Source organism: Halichondria panicea, chromosome 4, assembly GCF_963675165.1.
Source record: "Halichondria panicea chromosome 4, odHalPani1.1, whole genome shotgun sequence".
NCBI lineage: Eukaryota > Metazoa > Porifera > Demospongiae > Suberitida > Halichondriidae > Halichondria > Halichondria panicea.
The window spans coordinates 7599852-7625582 of record NC_087380.1 but is presented as its reverse complement, the minus strand read 5'-3'; the positions used below and the strand labels follow the sequence as shown (position 1 = coordinate 7625582).

Below are 25731 nucleotides of genomic sequence, written 5' to 3'. Positions count from 1 at the left end.
TATGGCAGCTGAAAGAATCCCCAAACCATTGATTAAATATGTGCATACAGTCTGTCACATACTTATTCAAGATACGTACGTAGAAAGTGTATAATTACAGCAAATTAATAATTCAATCAGCAGAAGTACGTAATGATAGTGACAAACCACACCAAAACAAAAGGAAGGGGATATAACGTCACGGTCAATGTGATATGTACGTGGGTGACAAAAGACAGCTATTAATAGCTAGTGCTGTCTGCTGCAATAATGAGTTGAAATGATTGACAAAAACAGCACTAGAGAAAAAAGGAGCTATCAAAACTATACAAGAGGTTTAGACAATTAATCTACCAGTGAAATAAAAAGCCATGCAGGACAGTTGGTGTGTTTAAGCTATAGATTGCCTCTTTTTCTCATCGCCCTCACTACTGCTGGTAGACACAGGTCTGCCGTTAGATATACGCCGAGTGATCCTCTCCTCTTCATGTTTCAGGGACTGCATAGTGGGGGGTGGGGGGTAGATGCCGTGAAATAATACAATTTTAAGACAGAAGTCTTATAGTGCAGGAATTATGATTGCTGTTTAGTATGGACATTAGTTATGACATTCCATTTGCGGGTGGTACAATCTCACATCATTAGTGTGTGGGAGTACTGTACACACACAGCTAGCCACATACAGTTATACTCCACTGTACAGTACTCACTTCCATGCCTTTCCCTGTTATCACGGTGGACCTATTCTCCTCGCGAGTGATCTTCCCCTCGCTACGAGCTCTTATCCTCTCTTCCCAGCGAGCAGCCAGTGCCGAGCGTGCCTTGGGCTTCAGCTCGTCAATCTCCTGTTGTTTCATGGCCTCCTTGACATGTCTTGAGCGCTCCTTTCGTTGTTCAGACTCTTGCTGATCTCTGAGAGCTTTTTCTCGTCTCTTTGCTTCAAGTTCTTCGTTTGTGAGTCGATTGCTTTTGATCTCACGGTCACGATCACGAATTGCCCTGGGGGGGTTAAGAAAGAGTCACGTTGTTACTACAGCACTCTCAACTACTAGACAATCCTTCACAACATGACTGCATAGTTAATTTACCCAAAATAACATTTTTACACTACGTGTACCGGCCTTACATGTACATGTACATGTACATCAAAAGGACTAGGCATAATAAATTATTGATTAGACAGTACACTGTGTATGGTGTAACACTCACTTCAACTACAGTACACTGTGTATAGTGTAACATTCACTAACAGTACACTGTGTATGGTGTAACACTCACTTCAACTACAGTACACTGTGTATAGTGTAACACTCACTAACAGTACACTGTGTATGGTGTAACACTCACTAACAGTACACTGTGTATAGTGTAACACTCACTAACAGTACACTGTGTATAGTGTAACACTCACTAACAGTACACTGTGTATAGTGTAACACTCACTTCAACTCAGACTCCATCTTTTTCCGAGTCTTTGCCAATTGTTCCTCCTCCTCTCTCTTTCGTTTCTCTTCCCTCTGTTTCTGTTGCTCGAGCCAGTTAGCCTTCCGACGCTCTAGCTCTGCCACCTGCTCTGGACTCATGCCTGCTTTCTTCTTCTCTTCCATCCATTCTATCCACTCCTCAATGGTCATCTCTGCATATAGGAGAGATGCAGCATGGGGAGATATGCAGCATGGGGAACTATTAATAGACTATTATTGAGATTGCACTTTTGGTTTAAATGAGACACTAAACAGATGCAACTATAAAGCTGCCCAATTAAAAAATCATTAATAAAAATATCCTTTTTTTGTAATTTGTGACCCTGCATGCGACACACTACAATCCACCTAGTACATGTAACGACAACACACCTTCCTTGTCTTGTTTCCTGCTGAGTCTCTCCTGCCGTTCCTTCTCCCTGCGCTCCTGTTCCTCTCTCTCTCTCACTGCTAACAGCTCCTTCTCCCTCTGAGCAATCCTTACTCCTTCCTCTTCATGCTGGGGGGGGGGCACAACAGTTGTATAAATGCATAATTGTATCTGGTGATTGTTATAGGCCTGGTGTAAAAGTTATGCTAAGTTATATCAACCATTAAGAACAATCTACCTAGCCACGCACACGCACACTAGAGTTCGAGACATTTAGTGTACATATGGCAGACCCACCTCAATGAGCTGCTTCATCTCAGCATCCAGTGTTTGTACAATAGAGTCTGACTCCACCTCTCTGAGTATATCCCTCCTCTGTTGGTCCCTCAGCCTCTCAGCCTGCAGCACCTCCATCTCATTCTCCCACTGTGCAGCCAGCTTCAGACTGTGTGGGTGTGTGTGTGTGTGTGTGTGTGTGAGGGGTACAATGAAATTAAGGCGTGCTGGGTCCATATAGTAATTATATTCATTGTAGCATAGGCCTTAGGGAGGTTGTATAACTGATCACTTAATGGTCCCAATAAAACGCCCAGTTAAGCTGATGTAAGAAGTCCTCTAATGCAACCTTTCATCTTCTCTCCTCCTGGAGATCCTCTCCACTGACTCTGCAGTGTCTCCCTGGGGCACTTTAGCTGTGGGGTCCTATAGCAACACAAGAGGACACTGTTATAACACTCAGTCCATTATAGTCATCTCTTCTATAATCCAATAGTGTAAACTTAGTTATGTGTATTTAATCACTATAATTATGCCATATTGAATATTGAATTCAGTTTCGAAGACTATTTTAGCAGATGACTAGTATGATATAGTATGGTTAATAGTGCACACATGGGATTAATAGCACGAGTACATGTAACAAGCACTGTCAAGGATACTAATATGCCTCGTGCTATTAACCTTGCCATTGTTATGAGTGCTATTATACGAGTAACCATACTACTATTGATTCCATACTACTAGTGATCTCTAATTGCTGTTTTTTTTACATTTTAAGCCGCGGCAGTTATTCGGACTGTGTGATTATATGTACTGGACCAGATATGATACGGGATTAATAGCACTGCTTCACTGCACACAATCCAGTGACCTAATAGTACATCATTGACAATTATGTGTACCTCATTTTTCAACTTGAGCTCTTCGTCGATATGCTTCAGATCCAGCACTTCTTTTTGTCTTTTTTCCTTCACTTGCTTGTCCTTCGTTGTAAATTCTTCAAACATGTCGTTGATGTCAGCAAGTTCATCTCCGAGGAAGTTGTCTAACTCATCCATTGTAGCCTCCAGCCTGCAGTCAAGTACAATGTACACACGGGATAACATACATGCACGAAAGAATGATTATTGTTAATGGTATCAGGGCAAAACCTGTAGGTAAGTAAGAAATAAAACACATACAATAATACCGGGTAGTTTTACTGGCTTGTAATTAGATGATAGTGGGGTACTACACATGAATCCTGCAAGCTTGAATACAATAATTAATGATAGAGCTAACAATGAGACCAGGTCCAAATCTGAAGATCAAAGAGCATAAACTTGTATATACTTGAGATATAGCTAGCTAGCTGACCACAATAAGACCTCAAAACAACCATCAAAGTCATGACACACTACCTGTTAGATAGTCTAACAACTTACAGATCTGCCTTGGTTCTTGAGAAGCTATTATATTGCAACTTAGAGAGCTAGCTAGCTAAGGGCTTTGTGTGATCTGATAGCTTCCCTTAGGGGAATTAAGAGTGTATTGTGGTTAGATTGGAATGTGATATGACAAGCCCAGGAACACTGCATGTCTTAACAAAACCACAAGTTGTGTAAACACTCTTTTGTGGCAGGGTAGCCTCGATTCCAGGCCGCACCTTGTTGAGGCCTTGTTAAAGAGGCTAGTGGCAGGGTGCTGAATGATGCTATAATAATGTTGTATACACAGGCCTTGTATTGCTGGCAAAAGCAAACAACTTTTCACTATTATTACCCAAAATAGACATTTCTAGTAAGGCTGGGAATTATATTAAACAGTGTGCATGCAATCACTGATACAGTGCATCAACAAAGGACCTCGCCCTGTCTAGTAACATACAAGTAACTGTACTCTGACTTGAGAGCCATTCACTGAGGGGACACTAGTAACTGTACTCTGACTTAGAGCCATTCACTGAGGGGACACTAGTAACTGTACTCTGACTTAGAGCCATTCACTGAGGGGACACTAGTAACTGTACTCTGACTTGAGAGCCATTCACTGAGGGGACACTAGTAACTGTACTCTGACTTAGAGCCATTCACTGAGGGGACACTAGTAACTGTACTCTGACTTAGAGCCATTCACTGAGGGGACACTAGTAACTGTACTCTGACTTTAGAGCCATTCACTGAGGGGACACTAGTAACTGTACTCTGACTTAGAGCCATTCACTGAGGGGACACTAGTAACTGTACTCTGACTTTAGAGCCATTCACTGAGGGGACACTAGTAACTGTACTCTGACTTTAGAGCCATTCACTGAGGGGACACTAGTAACTGTACTCTGACTTAGAGCCATTCACTGAGGGGACACTAGTAACTGTACTCTGACTTTAGAGCCATTCACTGAGGGGACACTAGTAACTGTACTCTGACTTTAGAGCCATTCACTGAGGGGACACTAGTAACTGTACTCTGACTTAGAGCCATTCACTGAGGGGACACTAGTAACTGTACTCTGACTTAGAGCCATTCACTGAGGGGACACTAGTAACTGTACCCTGACTTTAGAGCCATTCACTGAGGGGACACTAGTAACTGTATTCTGACTTGAGAGCCATTCACTGAGGGGACACTAGTAACTGTACTCTGACTTAGAGCCATTCACTGAGGGGACACTAGTAACTGTACTCTGACTTTAGAGCCATTCACTGAGGGGACACTAGTAACTGTACTCTGACTTTAGAGCCATTCACTGAGGGGACACTAGTAACTGTACTCTGACTTAGAGCCATTCACTGAGGGGACACTAGTAACTGTACTCTGACTTAGAGCCATTCACTGAGGGGACACTAGTAACTGTACTCTGACTTTAGAGCCATTCACTGAGGGGACACTAGTAACTGTATTCTGACTTGAGAGCCATTCACTGAGGGCTACAATTTGCATACTTGAATTGCACAATAGGTCACTCTTGAGCTAGTAATAATTATTATGACTGCATTTTCACAGGAGACGGGACACAGAAAAGAAACTAGACAATGCTGTAGAGTACTCCGTGTACATGTATATATCGTATAGAGGGTATATTTCGAGGGTATAAAAATATTCGTGTTTGCTGATTAAGCATGTACGGTGAACATTTATACCCACAAATTTAATATCACATGCATGCATGCTGCAAAAAGGCTGCTATTCCGCGAAAATTATATCCGCAAAAGCCTTTCTAACGGTCATTCTGCAAACGTTTATACTCTCGAAATAGACCCGCTATACGGTACACTACAGTGTAGGTGTGACTCACATGAGAGATTTTCTTCGCATTTGTTCCTCCTTCACTTGTTTCATCGTTTCTCTGACACTGACACCATTGATGTGTGTGTGGGTGGGGTCTACATGAGTGGGAGTGGCATCTAAATGAGTGGGTGTGGCGTCTACATGAGTGGGAGTGGCCTCATCAACAGTGAGGGGTGCATCCGAAACAGGCGTCTTTCTATCATCATCCCGCAACACTACAAAATCTGGACCCTCCAAATTCAAATCCAGAGCCCCAACTTCAATCATATCTTGATCATCAGGGAAATCTTCGTCATCCAAATATTCGAGGTCGCTGTCCTCCAATGCTGACATCATCTCGGCTTCAAGGTCATCAAGCTGGGACATAACATCAAAAGTGTCTAGATCATCATTAGCCTCAGAGGAATGTTCACTTGAGCTGCTTGTTCTCTCTTGATCAACTTCTTTGATAGTTGCTGAGATACCTTTGAGGCTGGCATGGCGATACTCACCAGGCACAGCAGTGTAGGTCTGGCTGGCATGATCAGGCACAGCGGTGTAAGTCTGTTGCTTGAGGCTGGCATGATCAGGCACAGCGGTGTAGGTCTGTTGCTTGAGGCTGGCATGGTCAGGCACAGCAGTGTAGGTCTGTTGCTTGAGCTGCTGCTCCTCTAGTTTGCTTTGGGACTCCTGCACACACAAAGATTGCATTGAGCTAGGAGTTAGTTAAGTTCTAGCTATCATGTATAATAATGCACTTGATAATAATCATGATCCACAATCCAAACACTATACAAAAATTATTTCTGCTACCAAACACTCAAGTTACGGGCACCCCTACGCCTCCACATCCACCCACACACACACACACACACACACACACCCCACACCTGTAGGAATTGTCGTGATGCGCGTGACAGGCTCTCCAGTTCTTCACTCACACTCTCTGGAATCACGCCCCCTCCACTGGATATAGGGGTCGCCTCACGTGACTCCACAACATCCACTGCATGAGCTTGCTGTGTGTGTGTGTGTGTGGGGGAGGGGCAGTAGTACATGTGTGTGTGTGTGGGAGGGGGGCAGTAGTACATGTGTGTGTGTGTGTGGGGGAGGGGCAGTAGTACATGTGTGTGTGTGTGGGGGAGGGGCAGTAGTACATGTGTGTGTGTGGGGGGGAGGGGCAGTAGTACATGTGTGTGTGTGTGGGGGAGGGGCAGTAGTACATGTACGCTTCGTTTTGAGAGTACTATAATCGGCTCTGTAACTGGAGTTTTGGTGATCCAAATTCAATGATTTTACGATTTTCTGAAAGCTTAGAAGGAGCCTGTTTAGATGGTATGTTCAATTCTCAAATTTGGAACAGCCATAATTTCTTATTTTCAGAAAAATACCATGGGCCCATAGTATTTTGTCAAAAAACAGGTCGAAAATATACTTTTGATTTTAACACACCATCTTAACGAGCTCATTGTAAGCTTTCAGAAAACCATTAAATTAACGTTATTGGACCAACGGAACTAAAGTTATGGCCGTTCAAAGATGCTTCATTTAACTAATTCGTACCTGAAGGACTGGCTCAATCCTCTCCTCTACAACCATCTCCTGAAACGAAGCCGTGCTACTTCTCTCAGATCTACTTTCCTTGAGACGAGGGGAGGATACGGGTGACAGGCTATCCTGACTCAGCCGTGATAAGGGGGCACTCTGTTGGGAGTGGTCTGATCCTATCAGCCGGGGGGACATTCTCCCGAGGGAATCTTGAGACGCCGCTAGCTGCTGGTGTTGTAAAGACTCTTGAGATGATAGCAAAGGAGATGGAATTGTTTGATTTTCCCCGAGTGATTCTTTCGAGCTATGGCTGTCTCTGTGAGAATGTCTTGAGCTGCTGCAACTATCCTTAAGTGACTCTTGTGAACTTGCACAACTATAGCTGTTCTGTAGCGACTCCTTAGAGCTTGTCTGACTCGACACGGATGCTCCACTGTCATGCAAAGGTGGTGAGGGTTGCCCACTACTGTCACGAGATGTCTCTGCATTGATTGGCTGTGAGAGTGACTGCTGTGTACGCAAGGAGCCTCCAGTTTGCTTCTCTTTTGAGAATTCATTTTCAGGAGTTGTAGTATTGTGACTGTTTTGAAAGACGTCAGGGGAGTTTGGAGACTCAACGAAATCCTCGCTGGTGGTACTGATGATGTGATGGTCATCACTGGAGGAAAATGGATCCGTGGTTTCAAACGGATCACCAACAAATTTCTCGTATTCTCCTTCTCGAAATTGTCTGGCAGGAATATTGATGAAGGCATCACTAACGAAGGGGTTCTCCCCAAAGAAGGCGGGGCTGCTCTTATAACGAGGGGTGGTGGGTGGGGAGAAGGGCTCTAAGGGTTCACCACTGCTTGGAGCGACCTTTGGACCCTTGTTAGCTGTGTCCTGCACCTCTTCCAATGTCTTGTAAAACTGTACGGAGGATAAATGCAACACATGAGTAAGGTATAAACTTGCAGTACTGTGAAAATCGTGGTCATCCCTTTAAATTATAATGTGTTTGGACCTGTGTTAGCAAGCCACCTCTTTATTGCAGCCACAGAATTGATACTTAATGCTCTTGGACCTGTGTTAGCAAGCCACCTCTTTATTGCAGCCACAGAATTGATACTTAATGTTCTATAAATATTTCACAAACAATATCTTAGTACGCAGCAACATAATCTACAGGCACATACAGCTAGTGTATACCGATGGTGGCAGAATAGTGTTAGGGTCAAGGTCCACGGGAAGTGTGTAGCCGAGCTTGGCAATGAAGATGAGATGCATGGCAATAGTGAACTCCAGGAAACTCAGTCTCCCATCACCATCTATATCTGACAGTCTCCTAGAGTGGGAGAGGGGGAGATTAGTCTAACAAGAACTATACATTTTTATTTTTTAAAGATTCTAATACAGTAGAACCTCGCTAATCCGGACCCCTTTAATCCAAAACCTCGCAAATCCGGACAAAATGGCAAACTGAAAAAGAGGAGGGGCTGTCAGTAGAATAGACTACTGCGCATGCGCAATGTAAATTGCTTAGCTGAATCAGCAATAATTTTATTGTGATAAACTGCTGAAGACAATGGCCACTGCAAAGAAAACGAAGAGAGTGCTCACAAGACTCACTGTATTGGAGAGAAAGTTGACATAAAGACTATTCTAGCTAGCAGCTTCCCTTCTGGCCACAGTAATATCATAATACATGTACAAAAGTGTATTCGTTAATGATATTCATAATCAATTAATGACATCTGTTAATCCGGAAATTTCATGTATTCGGATGGGGTCTGGTCCCGCTCTATTCAGATTAACGAGGTTCTACTGTAGTACATACATCGCAAAGTAAGTACACACGTACTTGAGAAAACAACGTCTAATTATAAATACTCAAAACATGGTACTTTTACAGACAAAGTAGTTTCATTGAAATCACAGGCTATGGAGTAGTTGGAGTTACAGTGAACAACTGGCTCGAAACAGTAAGGGAATGGTCTAAGAATGGATGGACTGACCAGATATGGTAGAGCTGAGGTTTGGGGAGGTTGGACTTGAGCATCAGGTAGCGTGCTGCGTCCCCTGCAAGATTGGGACAATAGGTACATGTACATGGCAGTCATGATCTAAAGAATTTGATGATTTTCTGAAAGCTTAGAAGGAGACCTTTCAAATGGTGTCCTCAAAGTTGATATTTGAGAGAGAAAATTATTTGCCAATTTGGCGATACCATGGATTATATATAGCCCATGGTCCGAGGCCGAAAAATGACAAATTATGACCCCGACGAAATTTTAGATTTTTAACACATCATTTGAGAGGTCTTTTCTAAGCTTTCAGAAAATCATAAAATTGCTGACGTTAGATCAACAGTAATAAAGTTATGGCTGTTGAAAGATATTCAACTACAACCCCCCCCCCTGTAAAATCAATGATTTGGGGATTTCTTTCAGCTGCCATAACTTGAATTCCGTTGATCCAATTTGAACGATTTTATGATTGTTTGAAAGCTTAGGAAGAGGCCTTTCAAATGGTATTATCAAAGTTGATATTTGAGAGATAAAAGTATTTGCCAATTTGGCCGTACCATGGATAATAGCCCATGGTCCAAGGCCGAAAAATGACAAATTATGGCCCTGACGAAATTTTGTTTTTTAACACATCACCTGAAAGGCCTATCTCTAAGCTTTCAGAAAATCAAAAAATCAACGATATTGGACCAACGGAACAAAAGTTTTGACCGTTCAAAGAAACACTATAGCACTGACCTCCCATGACTCCATGGCCAACATTCTCAAAGAAAGCTCCAAATGCCTTCCTACACTTGTCCAGGTGTGCCTGAGTTGCTACTGGTAGCTGCGGATACATGCACTGCTTCACTAGCCCTTGTATGGGGGCGGGGCAAGTGGCGGGCAAGGGGGTGTGGTCTCGCAGGACCACTCGTATCAAGTGCATGGCCACTGCAAACTCAGCGGCATTCAAACAACCGTCCTGATCAAGATCTGACAGCCTCCTGTACACAGGGGAAAAATAATTGGTTAATGAGTGGAGCTCTACACAATCATAAAAACTGAGCACTGCATGTATTGGGACCTAAATGAAATTCATAGCTTCACAAGTAGACACATCTATAATAATTATAGCTAGGTTCAAAAGTTCATCCTTTGAACTCACCATATTTGACTGAGCGTGTGTGGGGGCAGTTTTGTTTGTAGGAAGAACTCTCTAGCTCTAGAGCCTGGAATGGAAACATTGGAATCAGGCAGTGTCTGGGTGGGTATTTAGATTCAAGCATAGCTACTGAGTACTTATTCATGCCATCCCTTTGTAGGTTATCACACAAGCTCTCCGGAGTAGAGCACAGCTGGGTCTCCATTATGCCTCAAGCTTAATTAGTACCACTTAGTTAGGGCAGGTGAAGTGCAAGGAAAGCAATTAGTTAATCTGGTGTGCATAACAGGAATACCTGATAATAGGAGCCCTGGTGGAGTGACCCTATGGTAATAGGTTACCTGATAATAGGAGCCCTGGTGGAGTGACCCTGTGGTAGTAGGTGTAATAGCCTGAGAAGTCCACTGGGGTTATGTCCCACCTCTCATTCTCTGTAACCATGGCAAAAGCAAACAGCATAATTATCAATGCATAGTGCAATGACTTCAGATGAGAAAATAGTCGCTTGGCAACAGAGCTTATAATAGGTGAGAAATGTCATGGTGGACACAATGTGGTGTTAGTGGGTAGACTATGAAGACAAGCCATAAAGCCCTTGTCACCTATCAGAGAAAACATAAGACAAACTACACATTTGTAAAATATTTCAGCATTTCTGCTTTTTGGTAAATCCCGGCTACTATGTACACAATTGGGTACAAGAGACAATGCCTGCATGCATTGTCACATTGCAGTGTCTAGAAGGTATGCTTCACAGTAGGTATAGTCAATACCCCCTGGGGACCCACTACACACACTGACACCTTGTGTGTGTACACTGGGTGGGTGTCTATTGCCATGGTTACAGACATACCTTGCATAATATTGCGGGACAATATTTACATCGCTCTATTCTTGTCAATAAAATGATGTGTTTTTGTGTGTGCTCAGTTTCTTAAATTGCCATAATCCGTGCCAATACATTATTAGTGATTAACTTGCTAGCCACTAACAATTACAACAAATGATTATCTGAACATTAAACAGATCACAATTCTCATGTTCGCAGATTACTATTTGACACACCTAACAAGAGCTCTACTCAGCACACATTAAACACAGTCATAATAACGTATTATATTGAGTATTACACACACTAACATAATACCAATGACAAATTACTGTCCATAATTACATCAAAGAAGCAAGCCAAGCAATAAGTGTTATATTATATTCATGGAAAATACAATTATCTGAAGTCAGTTTCTCCGAGAACTGGTACCTACTAGAACAATAATTATTTGCACACACACCAATTTTCTGCAACCACTTCCCTGTTTTGTGTTCTATGGCTATGCTATTAAACGATCATGGCTTCCCTAGGGTGGCTACATGTACACACAACACACACTAGAACTAGTTCTGTGACTCTGCTAGAGACCACGGCTTCCCAGGGGTGGCCACACACACACACACACACACACACACACACACAAGTAGTAGTTCTCTGACTCTGCTAACAAGCTGACACATTCCACACACAATGATGAGGGTCTAACCATCAATGGCTACACACAACACATAGTGCTGTCCCCATCACCTCTGACTTCACACACAATGATGAGGGTCTAACCATCAATGGCTACACACAACACGTATAGTGCTGTCCCCACCACCTCTGACTTCACACACACACACGGGGTTATAAACAAACTAGTGAAGCAATTATTGCTGGACAAACTATTACTTGGCCTAGCTATATTGGATGTCACGGGTCAGGTAGCACCACTGGCCAGTTTGTTATTTTGTTATTCATTAAGCCAGCTGGGGGTTATAATAACAAAATTAATGGCCTCGATATCTGGCAAGTCAGCTCTGGGGTATACTGTAGGATACTAGGGATATTGCATGTAGCTGCTGGGTGCAGCGACAACAGTTCTTATATTTTAAGTACTTCACAACCTTATACTCTAGAAATTATGCTGCAAAATTATTAATTAAATAGCTCATTTGAATATATAGGCTGCACATTTCTCATGCAAGATGGTTATGTTCTCACCTTGCTGAGTCATGGTCCACTTCTTATCCCTCACACGCACTTGACACACACTTGGAGAGAATATGTATATCTTGACTTCAGTGAAGTTCTTTAGCCTGCCTGCAAATAGCAACACTTCACAGCTAGCTCCTTTGCAAATTGCACCCGGTAAACTAGAGGGGGCGTGGCTCATGCAGAAAAAGGGTGGGCGTGTCTGCTCCATGGTCTTAATTGAAAAGGAAGTTACTGTCCATGTCATGTCACCTCTACACAAGCTGCGTACTGTATAACAAAAGTCTGGACTTGGAGGTTAGAGATCTAGCTGCTTGCATAATCAGTAAGTGTTAATCATTGGAATGCTAGCTTTAAGATATTTGTTGATTGTAGCTACAGCCGGCCAGCTATGAAACTATTGGTGATTGCACATCTGATATGGTATAGAGTTGTATATATATTCCCTAACACACATGCAGGTACACGATGCTCACAATGACACCATCTCTGTTCATCCTTCTACTGGTAACACTCTCAACTGTCGCTGCATTGCAATTTAATTATGCACAATCATCGGAAGTTTTGCGTACGACAGACAATCGCATACGGGGAGCTCAGAACAGAATAAACAAAGATTTTGTGTTTGGAGGACTCATTCCTGTTCATTTAGATGATCCCGGTTCAGGTGGAGGTCAATGTGGAGCAATTGCTACTGAGGGCGGTCTGCAGAGAATGGAAGCAATGCTTTTTGCAATCGACCTTATAAACAACGACTCAGAACTTTTGGCAGGGCTGGAAATAGGCTATGACATTCGAGACACATGCCTCAGTGAGAATATAGGACTGGACGAAACATTTGATTTGGTAATCACAGGAAGTGAATTGGACATTCAAAACTGTCAGTTGTCATGTATGGGCCCTAACAACACGGTGAATAATGTCTCCATTAACCCTCCCACTTCTGGTATCATTGGTGCAGCTGCCAGCCGAGTCAGTGTCCCAGTAGCTAGTCTAGTACGGCTATTCCAAATCCCTCAAATCAGTTATTCATCTACCTCGGCTATTTTGAGCAATCGAGATCGTTACGAATATTTCTACCGAACAATTCCACCAGATGACCAACAGGTCAGAGCTATGCTTGACATTTTACTGAATTTCAATTGGACGTATGTGTCTACTATCTACTCACGAAATTCGTACGGAGATCCTGCAATATCTAAATTTAGGGACTTAGCTTCAAACAATAGCATTTGTATCGATTTGGACATGGGAATCGAGGATAGTTCCGTGGACTCGGATTTCGATACGTTAGCTAATGCACTCATTGCCTCGTCAGCAAATGTTGTAATTGTGTTTGCTTCTCAAGAAAACGCAGAGCATCTGTTGCGTAGAATTGCAAACTCGACGATAGCAAGAACTCGATTCACTTGGATAGCTAGTGATGCTTGGGCAAGGTCTAATAATATCGTGAGCCAGTTTAGTGAGACTGCTGCTGGTTTATATGGAATTGCACCCTTGACTGAACATGTGACACAATTCAACGAATACTTCTCACAACTTACCATCGATAGCAACGTTAGAAATCCGTGGTTCACAGAATATTACGCCGCCTTTGCAGACTGTGACGTATTAAATACAAGCGTGCTAAACGCATGCTCCCAGAATCAGAGTGTGACAGGTCTACCTCAATACCAACAAGGAAATGTGGTTCCCTTGGTAATAGATGCCGTGTATGCTTATGCACATGCTCTACAGAACTTTCTCCACGACAATTGTCAGTTACCAATAGTTTGGGACAGAACCAACCGATCGTGTGCTGGACAATCTCGACAACTAACAGGAAGTGTGCTGCTTCAGTACATCCGTCAGTTGGACTTTGTTAATAATATCACTAGAAACAGAATCGTTTTCGACAGCCAAGGAAACATTGAGGGGAAATATGAGATATTAAACTATCAAGCAAATGGTACTATCAGAAATGGAAATTACTTCCTTTATAGAGCAGGAATATGGGACAGCTCTGTGCTGAACGATAGCAATCTTGAAGCACTATCAATTGTCGATATGCAAAGTCTTCAATTCGGAATAGACAATTCAACTAATTCCATTCGCAGGCAGCCTCAGATATCGCAGTGTGGGAGATGTGGGGTTGGTGAGGTCAGGAGAATTGTACAGTCTTCGTGTTGTGGGACATGTGACCCGTGTGTGGGCGATACCTATTCCTCTAATCCCATGGGCTTGCAGTGTCTGCAGTGTGGAGGGGAGACTTGGGGGAACAATCCACTGGTGGGCAGCGACTCGTGTGTTCCAATACCAGAGTCGTTTATTCGCTATAGTGATGCATTCTCGATTATTGTGATAATACTTGCTGTGTTGGGCCTCATAGCTGTTGCAGCCGTCACCATAACGTATGTTATATACTGGAAGACACCTGTTGTGAAATCTTCAGGAAGAGAACAAATGATTACTTTACTCAGTGGTATCGGACTGATCTTTATTCTAGCATTTGTGTACGTGAGTCCTCCGGAACCGGGAGTCTGTGCTGTACAGAGAATGGGATTTTGGGTCTGTTATTCAATTATATTTGGCGCTCTGTTGGTTAAGATTGTTCGAGTAACGAGGATATTTTACAGGTCTGCAAATTTGTCACCAATTAGATTCACGGAGCCCTACTATCAAGTGATTTTCACGAGCATAATAATATTTGGTCAAGTGCTTATTGTAGTCATAGGTTTAATTGTCGTACATCCAGGCGTCTCCAGAAATACACGACTGAATCGTGAAGATAACAATAATCTCCCGGAAATCGTTGTGTCTTGTGTTGGCGATCACGTTGCTATTTTGGTAATCTGTGCCATCTACGAAACAATCCTCATTATTGCGTCCACCATACTCGGTGTGCTGAGCTTCAAATATCCAAAAAATTTCAATGAAGCCAAATTTGTTTCATTTTGTACTTTCATTATTGCAATAATTTGGGCTGCTTTTGTTGGACTGTATGCTTACTTTATAATCGAAGAGAGACAAGAGATACAGAATGCTATCACTGGGTTAGCCTCTGTGTTGAGTGCTTTTGCCGTTCTTGGCTGTCTGTTTGGGCCGAAACTCTTTGTAATTTTCTTCAGGTCTGACCAGAACAAACAGAATCAGATGGTTTCTGGAAGCCAAGACACAGCTGTCAACCTAACCACCATAACCCGCAATCCAAGCTCCAACATGTTGGACGAGACTCTCTCCACTATGATGGATGATAACTCCATGACTGTGAGAGGTGGGTCACTATAGCTGTACTGAATGAGAGTGTGTGTGTAACTTACTTTGTTTTCGATCGGCCTTATCAAATATAGCATTAATGGTACCTGCATGGAATCCTTTCTTAACTCTATATTTACTTTGCTTCCATTTGTGTACTTCAGTTTATACGTGGTATATATTCATTTACAAGAAGCCTTCCTTCTCCTTGAGTTGTAGTAGCTCCCATGCAAGTGTGTGTGTGTGTGTGTGTGTGTGTGTGTTGTAATTTGTTGCCTTTTGACCTCTGAGATCAAAGGAAATTCAGTTCCAATACATAATCCTGTGGTGAGTGCCGAATAATTATACGCTGGAAAGTGACCTTTGGAAAGATATTCCCACTCCACCCATAGCTTTTATAGGGACACCTCTCCACTATGGTGGTGGTTCCTGAGGTTCATAGGGACACCTCTCCACTATGGTGGTGGTTCCTGAGGTTCATAGGGACACCTCTCCACTATGGTGGTGGTTCCTGAGGTTCATGTGGTATATGGTTTCTATGCAGCAAATGGTTTTCATAAGGCAACAATGTGTGGCAATTAAATGTTGTACCACAAACAGTTTACCTTGTAGGCCTTTATTGCCATATACCTACTAGTAGCTAGCTCCCATGTAAGTCAGTGTGGGTGAGTAGTAGCTGCATGTGCATGTGTGTGTGGGTGAGTTGGAGTAGTCCCATGAGCTTAGAGGGCTTGAGAGAGTGGGTAGAGATCATGTCTTGTTTTCAATTCTTAGACAGAGTTGTAGACTATAATTGTATTTGACTGCCGCCTGATTCACTTAATATTCACTTAATTTGGTGATGTCATTGTTGACTCAATATTGTGGCATTGTACCAAATATAGTTAGTACTCTGCAGTACTGTACCATAATTATTTGAGAGCTAGCGTCTCTGTAGCCTCGATTCCAGGCCGCGAAGAGAAAGACTGGTATACTTTGTATGCGCATGCGCGAAATAATTGACAACAATTTCATCATAGTAAAAAACACAAAAAAGAAGAATACGTATGACAATGTGACCACAATTAATGGCAGCTTTCAGAGACACTAATCAAAGTAAAATAATTATGCTGCAGCAGTGTTGCTTCTTCTAGCTCTGTTTATTGATAAACTTAAGAGACAGTTCAAGAAGGCCTCCCAGACAGTAGAGCTGCCAGCTAGGAAGAGTGGTTGACTCTTTAATACACCAGTAGATCTTGAGTGAATATTAAACTTCCTGAGTGTCGAGTTAAAGCTTATTAAAAGCTTTCAGGAGTAATCATTAGCTTCTTTATCTTCAGCAATGACTTCCTGTCGAACATAAAGGCAAGATTTAGTAGCAGAAGACTTGCCTGGTCCATATTACCACAGCCTCATCAGGGGACCCACGGGAACACATCATGCCTTTCCTATAACATCTGTAGCCTTACAGTGTAGGGTGTCGTTAAGTAGAGAATTGGCTTGATACAATAAAGGGCGTAAGAACTCAGTCATCTTTGCACAATACTTCTATGTAACGGACTGTAAAATCAGAATACAAATAGTATACGGTTTATTTTACTGACAGTATCCACAAATACACGGATTACCCCCTTTTTGGGGTAATGTACGCGCATACAAAGTATACCAGGCCGCCTTTCAATGCGCGGCCTGGAATTGAGGCTAGCGTCTCTGTTATTATAATTACAATGCAGAGGTACCGGTATATCATTGTTCGGAGTAAATTATCAAAATACTGTTGTGCAGCTGTTATGAGCTTTAGGCTAGTGACTTTGTCTCAAGTTATACTAGCTGCTGCATATATATATGATGAAACAGATGTTCTTTTATGATGTATATAATAATTATAGCTCTATGTTGATTGGCAAAGTATTGCTGTCAGCAATTTCTATCTATCACCTATACTACTACAATAATTGTCACTTTGTGTACGTACTTACAAAACTACATGAAGACCATCAGATCGATGTAATGTACTTGAGCCTGTGTTTAGATCAGAGTCTGCTGTACTAGCCACTACATTTCGTTGGTTAAGAGATATTTTTTCCCCTGCCCTGCCTGTTTGCTATATATTGAAACTTGTTTAGACCTCACTACTGCATGTGTGATCTGTCTACTAAGAGATTATGAAACTGAAAGTTAAATACAAATCTATAATGTTTACAGCTCAATACTTGCTCTCTCTACTACACACCCACTCACCCACCCCCTCACCCACCCCCTCACACACACACAGTTTCCATGGCTACTAAGAATGCGTACGTCCCTCCCCCCCACTCCCCGAAGAACATGGACTCATCAGATGATTTGTAGTCGCCCACTCAGCCAATCAACGGCCAGCATTGATATCATGTGACCGTTTTAGTTTTTGTATTAATTCAGTGTGGTAAATCTTATTATAATTATCGTATAGTTGCATGTGTGTGTTCTTCCCCGTCATTTGACATTTCTTGATAATTCCATAATTAATTTTATTTATAAAGTGATTTGTTTAATAATTATTATTATTAAAATTGAGCTACGAGACGGTACAGAATCTACTACCAGGTGGTGCTAAATCGTTCAGTTTGTGAGGTCGTGAACTCTTCACATCAGTCCACTCAAAGTCCTATAGAAGTAAAAAATTATATAAGTCCAAGTTGTTCAGTTATACAAGTAATATCACCTTCTAGTATTGCGAGCATGTCCTCTCCGTTCTCCAGCTCGTGGGCGTAATCAATAGGGGCCTCATTATTGCACAGCTGTACGTCCGCTCCTCGTCGTAGCAACAGGTCTGTATTGTACACACTGTTGTAGGCCACGGCACAATGGAGGGGAGTACGTTGGTAGCTGTTGGTGGTGTTGATTGACAGGGGCGTGCTCTCGTGAGAGAGGAGATATAGAAGTAGGTGTGGTGAGGAGTATGCACTGGTGTGATGGAGATATAGAAGTAGGTGTGGTGAGGAGTATGCACTGGTGTGATGGAGGGGGGTGCTCTGTGTGATGTCGGGGAATGTGAGGAGTGTGGGGTGGGCGGACATCAACACCTGTGTGTGTGTGGGGGGAGCAGCGTACTCTATATGGTATACAAACAACCCTTCACTATATGTAGAGAAAACACAAGTCAACCACTAGCTACAGTGGGACCACACTATATATATAGGCTCTGTAACGTATACACTAGTCTACACATATCATTTCAGCTTCTTGCATGCTTTTAAAGTGAGGTGAAAGGGGGTTGCAGCCTCTAAAGCAATAGGATTTACATCAGCTAGGTCTAGTACATGAACTTAATATATACGCTCATGCAGTCGAGTGATTCCTTCTGCAGTGCATACGTGACTAGAGTAGAGACCTCCCCCTCCTTGTCCAAGTGAACAGGGTTGCCATGCCTACAGTGCGGCATGAATGGGTACAGCAGAGAGTCTGGTTAATGAGACCACACATGCACAAACAGGATTAATAGTTATCACACACACAAACGATTGCTTTCCCTTCTAAATCAGCTCTATATTTTACGGTGGCCCTGAGCGCTACTCTAGTTGGTAGTTCATACTTGATAGTTCAAACGCGTAGTTGGTAGTTCGCAGTTGCTACTTGATAGTTCAAATGCGTAGTTGGTAGTTCGCAGTTGCTACTTGATAGTTCAAACACGTAGTTGGCAGTTGGGAGTTGGGAGTTGGCAGTTAGCAGTTGGGAGTTGGGAGTTGGTAGTTGGGAGTTGGGAGTTAGTAGTTGGCAGTTGGGAGTTGGTAGTTGGTAGTTGGGAGTTGGCAGTTGGGAGTTGGCAGTTGGGAGTTGGCAGTTGGGAGTTGGGAGTTGGCAGTTCGTAACCTTTAAACTTTGCAACAATAATTAGCCTGCTTTTAAATTATGATACTGGCACCGATATCTAGCTGGCCTAAGACGTCAATATTAATCTTATATGTACATGTAGGTAGGGAGATCATTTCAAGTCTAATCCTCTACCTATATTCCCAGATCCCAGCAGGGAGGGGGGAATTATAGAAACAGGTTTTGCATGGCACTTTTAGATTCTATTGAGGCTATTTAAAGTTATGGTTAAAAGATTAGAGGCAGTGCAAAGATCTACATGTATATACAACATTTGCTAACTGCAAAGTTTAAAGGTCACGAACTACCAACTGCCAACTGCCAACTACCAACTGCCAACTGCGAACTACCAACTGCGAACTACCAACTGCCAACTGCGAACTACCAACTGCCAACTGCGAACTACCAACTGCCAACTGTCAACTGCCAACTGCGAACTACCAACTGCCAACTGCCAACTGCCAACTGCCAACTACCAACTGCCAACTACCAACTGCCAACTGCCAACTACCAACTGCCAACTGCCAACTACCAACTGCCAACTACCAACTGGAGTAGCACTCAGGGCCACCGTAATATTTGAATATACACGCATGCATACAGACACACACATACATGTACATGCACAGTCAGCTTTACCGCATGCCCCCTGTGTGGCTATAAGCCCCGAGACTATAATAGCACAGTGCTATCACACAACTTAACTTTATATTAAAGCAGTGTGCAATTGTATAATTATGTACTCACTTCGTCAAAGCAGTGCAAGATGATGTGGTCTCGAATGGCTAGTCTCGCGAGCAGACGTGGGAGGGAGGGAACAAGTCTGCTTGCGAGACTATGGAATGGCCCAGTGTACGTGTAGAGCAGTTAGTATCCATGCGCATGCGCATATACTGTGGTAATTTCTTCCTTCATTGCATTATCAAGCACAAAGGCAAGGAAGTTCACTGTAGATATCATGTCTCTACTTTATAACAAAAGTCTGCTATAAGTTGCACTTGGAAGTTAATGTTACAGATCTAGCTCAGTAGCTGCTTGCATAATCAGTAAGTGTCAGTGTTATATATTGTATGGCAGCTACATGTAGATATAATAATTATTGTAGCTAAGCTATGAAACTATTAGTGATTGCACATTTGATATGGTATATAAATTCTGTAATACACATGCAGGTACACGATGCTCACAAAGACACCATCTCTGTTCATCCTTCTACTGGTAACACTCTCAACTGTCACTGCATTGCAATTTAATTATGCACAATCATCGGAAGTTTTGCGTACGACAGACAATCGCATACGAGGAGCTCAGAACAGACTAAACAAAGATTTTGTGTTTGGAGGACTCATTCCCGTTCATTCAGATGATCCCGGTTCAGGTGGAGGTCAATGTGGAGCAATTCGGACTGAGAGAGGACTAGAGAGAATGGAAGCAATGCTTTTTGCAGTCGACCTTATAAACAACGACTCAGAACTTTTGGCAGGGCTAGAAATTGGCTATGACATTCGAGACACATGCAACAGTGAGAATATAGGGCTGGACGAAACGATTGATTTGGTAATCACGGGAAGTCAATTGGACATTCAAAGCTGCCAGTTGTCAAGTATGGCCCCTAACAACATGGTGGATAATATCTCCATTAACCCTCCCACTTCTGGTATCATTGGTGCAGCTGCCAGTCGAGTCAGTGTCCCGGTAGCTAGTCTAGTACGGCTATTCCAAATCCCTCAAATCAGTTATGCATCTTCCTCGGCTATTTTGAGCAATCGAGATCGCTACGAATATTTCTATCGAACAATTCCACCAGATGACCAACAGGCTAGAGCTATGCTCGACATTTTGCTGAATTTTAATTGGACGTACGTGTCTACTATCTACTCACGAAATCCGTACGGAGAGCCTGGAATAACTGAATTTAGGAAATTAGCATCAAAAAATGGCATTTGTATCGATTTGGACATGGGAATCGAGGATATTTCTGTGGACTCGGATTTCGATACGTTAGCTGATGCACTCATTGCCTCGTCAGCAAATATTGTAATTGTGTTTGCTTCTCAAGACAACGCAGAGCAAGTGCTTCGTAGAATTGCAAACTCGACGATAGCAAGAACTCGATTCACTTGGATAGCTAGCGATGCTTGGGCAAGGTCTAATAGTGTCGTGAATCAGTTTAGTGAGACTGCTGCTGGTTTATATGGAATTGCACCCTTGACTGAACATGTGACACAATTCAACGAATACTTCTCACAACTTACCATCGATAGCAACGTCAGAAATCCGTGGTTCACAGAATATTACGCCGCCTTTGCCAACTGTGACGTATTGAATACCAGCGTACTAAACGCATGCTCACAGAATGAGAGTGTGACAGGTCTACCTCAATACCAACAAGGAAATGTGGTTCCCCTGGTAATAGATGCCGTGTATGCTTATGCACATGCTCTACAGAACTTTCTCCACGAAAATTGTCAGTTACCAATACAATGGGACAGAACCAATCAATCGTGTGCCGGACAATCTCAACAACTAACAGGAAGTGTGCTGCTTCAATATATACGTCAGTTGGACTTTGTTAATAACATCACTGGAAACAGAATCATTTTCGACAGCCAAGGAAATGTTGAGGGGAAATATGAGATATTAAACTATCAAGCAAATGGTGATATCAGAAATGGAGATTACTTTTTTTCTAGAGCAGGAATATGGGACAGTTCTGTACTGAACGATAGCAATCTTGAAGCACTATCAATTGTCGATATGCAAAGTCTTCAATTCGGAATAGACAATTCAACTAATTCCATTCGCAGGCAACCTCAGATATCGCAGTGTGGGAGATGTGAGGTTGGTGAGTACAGAAGAATTGTACAGTCTTCGTGTTGTGGGACATGTGACCCGTGTGTGGGCGGTAATTATTCCTCTAATCCCATGGGCTTGCAGTGCCTGCAGTGTGGAGGGGAGACTTGGGGGAACAATCCACTGGTGGGCAGCGACTCGTGTGTTCCAATACCAGACTCGTTTATTCGCTATAGTGATGCATTCTCGATTATTGTGATAATACTTGCTGTGTTGGGCCTCATAGCTGTTGCAGCCGTCACCATAACGTATGTTATATACTGGAAGACACCTGTTGTGAAATCTTCAGGACGAGAGCAAATGATAACTTTACTCAGTGGAATCGGACTGATCTTTATTCTAGCATTTGTGTACGTGAGTCCTCCTGAGCCAGGAGTCTGTGCCGTACAGAGAATGGGATTTTGGGTCTGTTATTCAATTATATTTGGTGCTCTATTGGTCAAGATTGTTCGAGTAACGAGGATATTTTACAGGTCTGCAAATTTGTCACGAACTAGATTTACAGAGCCCTACTATCAAGTGATTTTCACGAGCATAATAATATTTGGTCAAGTACTTATTGTGGTCATAGGTTTAATTGTCGTACATCCAGGCGTCTCCAGAAATGTGCGACTGAATCGTGAAGATCAAAATAAACTCCCAGAAATCATTGTGTCTTGTGTTGTCGATCACGTTGCTATTTTGGTAATCTGTGCCATCTACGAAACAATCCTCATTATTGCGTCCACCATACTCGGTGTGCTGAGCTTCAAATATCCGAAAAATTTCAATGAAGCCAAATTTGTTTCATTTTGTACTTTCATTATTGCAATAATTTGGGCTGCTTTTGTTGGACTGTATGCTTACTTTATAATCGAAGAGAGACAAGAGATACAGAATGCTATCACTGGGTTAGCCTCTGTGTTGAGTGCTTTTGCCGTTCTCGGCTGTCTGTTTGGGCCGAAACTCTTCATTATTTTCTTCAGGCCTGACCAAAATAAACCGAATCAGAAGGTTACTGGAAGCCAAGACACAGCTGTCAACCTAACCACCATAACCCGCAATCCAAGCTCAGAGGACACTCTCTCCACTATGAAAGACAACAATTCCATGTCTGTTAAAGGTGGGTCAATCACTATAGCTGCACTGAATGAGAGAGAGAGTAACTGTACTTTGTTTTCAATTGGGATTTTATCAAATGTAGCATTAATGGTACCTACATGGAATCCTTCCTCAACTGTACATTTACTTTACTTCCATTTGTGTACTACAATTTATAATTTTTACCAATAAAAAAAGCCTCCCCCTCAGTGAATGTGCATGTACGTACTTCAGTTTATTATGTGGTAACTTATTCATTTCCAAGAAGCCTCCCCCTTGTATATACCGTATAGCAGGTTATTTTCGTATTTTTCGTATTGTAGTAGAGCATCATACGAAAATTAAAATTATTATTAAGACTGTAAATTCAGTTGGACTGGGTGGAAATAAGTCTAAGCATCCCTATAGTATGCGTATGTGTGTGTGCGTGTGGTTGGTTTAACTACTCAAGCAATAGCTAAGAGAGAGTGTCAACACACACACACACACATGCAGCTGTTGTGAGCTTTAGGTTATTGCTTTGTCCCAAATTAAACTTGCTATGTTTTTAGAATATCTTATCGTGATGTAACAGATGCTCTTGTGTAATGTATAGTATAGCTGTATGTTGATTGTGCACAGTATATACCGCTTTCATAATGGATGCAACTTCTATCTTTCACCTATAGACTACTACAATATCACTTTGTGTATCTACTTACAAAAAGTCCATTTACTAACTGCTAAATGTGATGCACTTGAGTGTGTTTAAAATATGAATAATACCTCTAACCTATACCACTACATTTCTGTTGGTCAGAGAAGATAGACATCTCCCTACAGACCTTTGCTACTGGAATTGAAACTTGTTTATTGTAGCAGCTGTTTGCATAGACCTTGCAAAATACTAATCAACACTCACTGCATTACCACAAAACCACCATTCAATGTTGCTATGCAAACAACCTGAGCATTGGTGGCTTCTAGAGCTATCGTATAGCTTTTCAGGGGCTAATATTTTTGCTACTGGAATTGAAACTTGTTTATTGTAGCAGCTGTTTGCATAGCCTCGATCCCAGGCCGAGTTTTCGCTTTTATAACGGTTAGGCGAACAACTGCAGTGCGTTGATTAGTATCTTGCAAGGTCTATGCAAACAGTAGCCTCGATCCCAGGCCGAGTTTTCGCTTTTATAACGGTTAGGCGAACAACTAGACTGCATTACCACAAAACCACCATACAATGTTGCTATGCAAACAACCTGAGCATTGGTGGCTTCTAGAGCTATCGTATAGCTTTTCAGGGGCTAATATTTTTGGGAATTTTACCAATTTATATTATACGCAAAATTTACAAAATGGTTAATCTGTGGAAAAAATTAGACCCTCGAAAGTTACCCGCTATAAGCTGGTGTGTGCTCAGTCTACTCAAACTGAAAGTTTATTTACTTTATCTGAAAATACAAACCTTAATCTAAGATATAATGTTTACAGCTTCAATATTTAGCTTTCTCTCTACTACAGTACACACACCCACTCACCCACCCACTCACACACACATACTCACGCACACCCACAGTTTCCATGACAACTAAGACTGCATACGCCCCTACCCCCCCCTCCCTGAAGAACATGGACTCATCAGATGATTCCGTCAGCCAATGAACGGCCAGCATTCATTTCATGCATGTGACTGTTTCCACTAGTTCAGAACATTTCAGTTTTTTTCAGTGTGATAAATCAATCAATAGCTTTTCCATAATCTCACCATTTGTATATAGTTGTATGGTATATGTTTCCCCTGTCATTTGACAGTTTCTTTGATTTGATAATTCTTCTATAATAATTTAATTAAGAAAAATTAAAGGATTAAAATTGAGAGCTACGAGACGGTACAAAATTTACTACCAGGTGGTGCTAAATCGTTCTGTTTGTGAGGTCGTGAACTCTCCACATCAGTCCACTCAAAGGAGGCGTGTCCTGTATATAATTGACCAATTATAATTTATTATACGTACGTACATGGATTCCTACAAATTAGTTATGTAATTTAATATCACCTTCTAGTATTGCGAGCATGTCCTCTCCGTTCTCCAGCTCGTGGGCGTAATCAATAGGGGTTTTCCCCTCATTATCGCACAGTTGTACGTCCGCCCCTCGCCGTAGCAACAGGTCTGTATTGTACACACTGTTGTAGGCCACGGAACAATGGAGGGGAGTACGTTGGTAGCTGTTGGTGGCGTTGATTAACAGGGGCGTGCTCTCGTGAGAGAGGAGATAGAGGAGTGGGTGTGGTGAGGGGTGTGCACTGGCGTGATGGAGGGAGTGCTTTGTGTGATGTCGGGGAATGTGAGGAGTGTGGGGTGGGCGGATATCAACACCAGTGTGTGTGGGGGGAGCAGCGTACTCTATATGGTATACAAACCCTTTCACTATGCAAACCTGAAAATATAAGTCCACCACTAGCTACAGTGGGACCACACTATAGGCTCTGTACACTAGCTACAGTAGGACCACACTATAGGCTCATAATACCCCCCCTCCCGTCTCACAATACCCCCTCCCGTCTCACAATACCCCCCTCCCGTCTCATATTACCCCCCTCCCGTCTCACAATACCCCCCTCCCGTCTCATATTACCCCCCTCCTGTCTCACAATACCCCCCTCTCGTCTC

General features: G+C 42.5%; 3 protein-coding genes and 1 long non-coding RNA gene across 9 annotated transcripts; 2 read left to right on the top strand and 2 right to left on the bottom strand.

Moving 5' to 3' along the window:
- Positions 1-9: 9 nt before the first annotated feature.
- On the bottom strand, positions 10-12308 carry LOC135335523 (zinc finger CCCH domain-containing protein 13-like). 3 transcript variants are annotated; one of them, XM_064531047.1, is made up of 17 exons: positions 12092-12308; positions 10395-10484; positions 10057-10120; positions 9651-9895; positions 8901-8964; positions 8095-8230; positions 6922-7815; positions 6249-6377; positions 5963-6048; positions 5387-5920; positions 3015-3183; positions 2459-2535; positions 2131-2278; positions 1836-1962; positions 1423-1615; positions 690-978; positions 10-478 (listed from the first exon to the last, which is right to left on the bottom strand). In XM_064531047.1, the coding sequence occupies exons 1-17, from the start codon at positions 12291-12293 to the stop codon at positions 371-373; spliced, it is 3555 nt and encodes a 1184-aa protein (XP_064387117.1). In that variant the 5' UTR covers positions 12294-12308; the 3' UTR covers positions 10-370. The 3 variants fall into 3 exon arrangements, with proteins under 3 accessions (XP_064387117.1, XP_064387116.1, XP_064387118.1); XM_064531046.1 differs by having other exon boundaries at positions 5387-6048; XM_064531048.1 differs by lacking the exons at positions 10395-10484; positions 12092-12308 and adding an exon at positions 10349-10385 and having other exon boundaries at positions 5387-6048.
- On the top strand, positions 12280-17820 carry LOC135335525 (metabotropic glutamate receptor 3-like). Of its 2 annotated transcripts, none has more exons than XM_064531053.1 (3): positions 12280-12407; positions 12544-15335; positions 17571-17820. In XM_064531053.1, exons 2-3 carry the CDS (start codon positions 12551-12553, stop codon positions 17645-17647), a joined length of 2862 nt encoding a protein of 953 aa, XP_064387123.1. In that variant the 5' UTR covers positions 12280-12407; positions 12544-12550; the 3' UTR covers positions 17648-17820. The 2 variants fall into 2 exon arrangements, with proteins under 2 accessions (XP_064387123.1, XP_064387124.1); XM_064531054.1 differs by having other exon boundaries at positions 12292-12379.
- Positions 17821-20032, bottom strand: LOC135335526 (uncharacterized). The gene is made up of 3 exons (XR_010394523.1): positions 19895-20032; positions 18000-18705; positions 17821-17942 (listed from the first exon to the last, which is right to left on the bottom strand). It is a non-coding gene; the product is annotated as an uncharacterized LOC135335526 (long non-coding RNA).
- On the top strand, positions 19064-24774 carry LOC135335524 (metabotropic glutamate receptor 3-like). Of its 3 annotated transcripts, none has more exons than XM_064531051.1 (3): positions 19064-19719; positions 20320-23102; positions 24636-24774. In XM_064531051.1, the coding sequence occupies exons 2-3, from the start codon at positions 20327-20329 to the stop codon at positions 24719-24721; spliced, it is 2862 nt and encodes a 953-aa protein (XP_064387121.1). In that variant the 5' UTR covers positions 19064-19719; positions 20320-20326; the 3' UTR covers positions 24722-24774. The 3 variants fall into 3 exon arrangements, with proteins under 3 accessions (XP_064387121.1, XP_064387119.1, XP_064387120.1); XM_064531049.1 differs by lacking the exon at positions 19064-19719 and adding an exon at positions 19732-19999; XM_064531050.1 differs by lacking the exon at positions 19064-19719 and adding an exon at positions 20041-20193.
- Positions 24775-25731: the final 957 nt, after the last annotated feature.

What these genes read in the sequence shown, in the direction of transcription:
- LOC135335523 (XM_064531046.1), bottom strand. Translation starts at nt 12,293, where the DNA reads ATGGAGCAGACACGCCCACCCTTTTTCTGCATGAGCCACGCCCCCTCT. An exon ending in GTGGACCATGACTCAGCAAG is followed by an intron (nt 10,485 to 12,091) that starts GTGAGAACATAA and finishes CCATGGTTACAG; the next exon opens with AGAATGAGAGGTGGGACATA. An exon ending in CAGGAAACAAGACAAGGAAG is followed by an intron (nt 1,616 to 1,835) that starts GTGTGTTGTCGT and finishes TCCTATATGCAG; the next exon opens with AGATGACCATTGAGGAGTGG.
- LOC135335525 (XM_064531053.1), top strand. Translation starts at nt 12,551, where the DNA reads ATGCTCACAATGACACCATCTCTGTTCATCCTTCTACTGGTAACACTC. An exon ending in TAACTCCATGACTGTGAGAG is followed by an intron (nt 15,336 to 17,570) that starts GTGGGTCACTAT and finishes ACACACACACAG; the next exon opens with TTTCCATGGCTACTAAGAAT.
- LOC135335524 (XM_064531049.1), top strand. Translation starts at nt 19,914, where the DNA reads ATGATGTGGTCTCGAATGGCTAGTCTCGCGAGCAGACGTGGGAGGGAG. An exon ending in AGACTATGGAATGGCCCAGT is followed by an intron (nt 20,000 to 20,319) that starts GTACGTGTAGAG and finishes ATACACATGCAG; the next exon opens with GTACACGATGCTCACAAAGA. An exon ending in CAATTCCATGTCTGTTAAAG is followed by an intron (nt 23,103 to 24,635) that starts GTGGGTCAATCA and finishes GCACACCCACAG; the next exon opens with TTTCCATGACAACTAAGACT.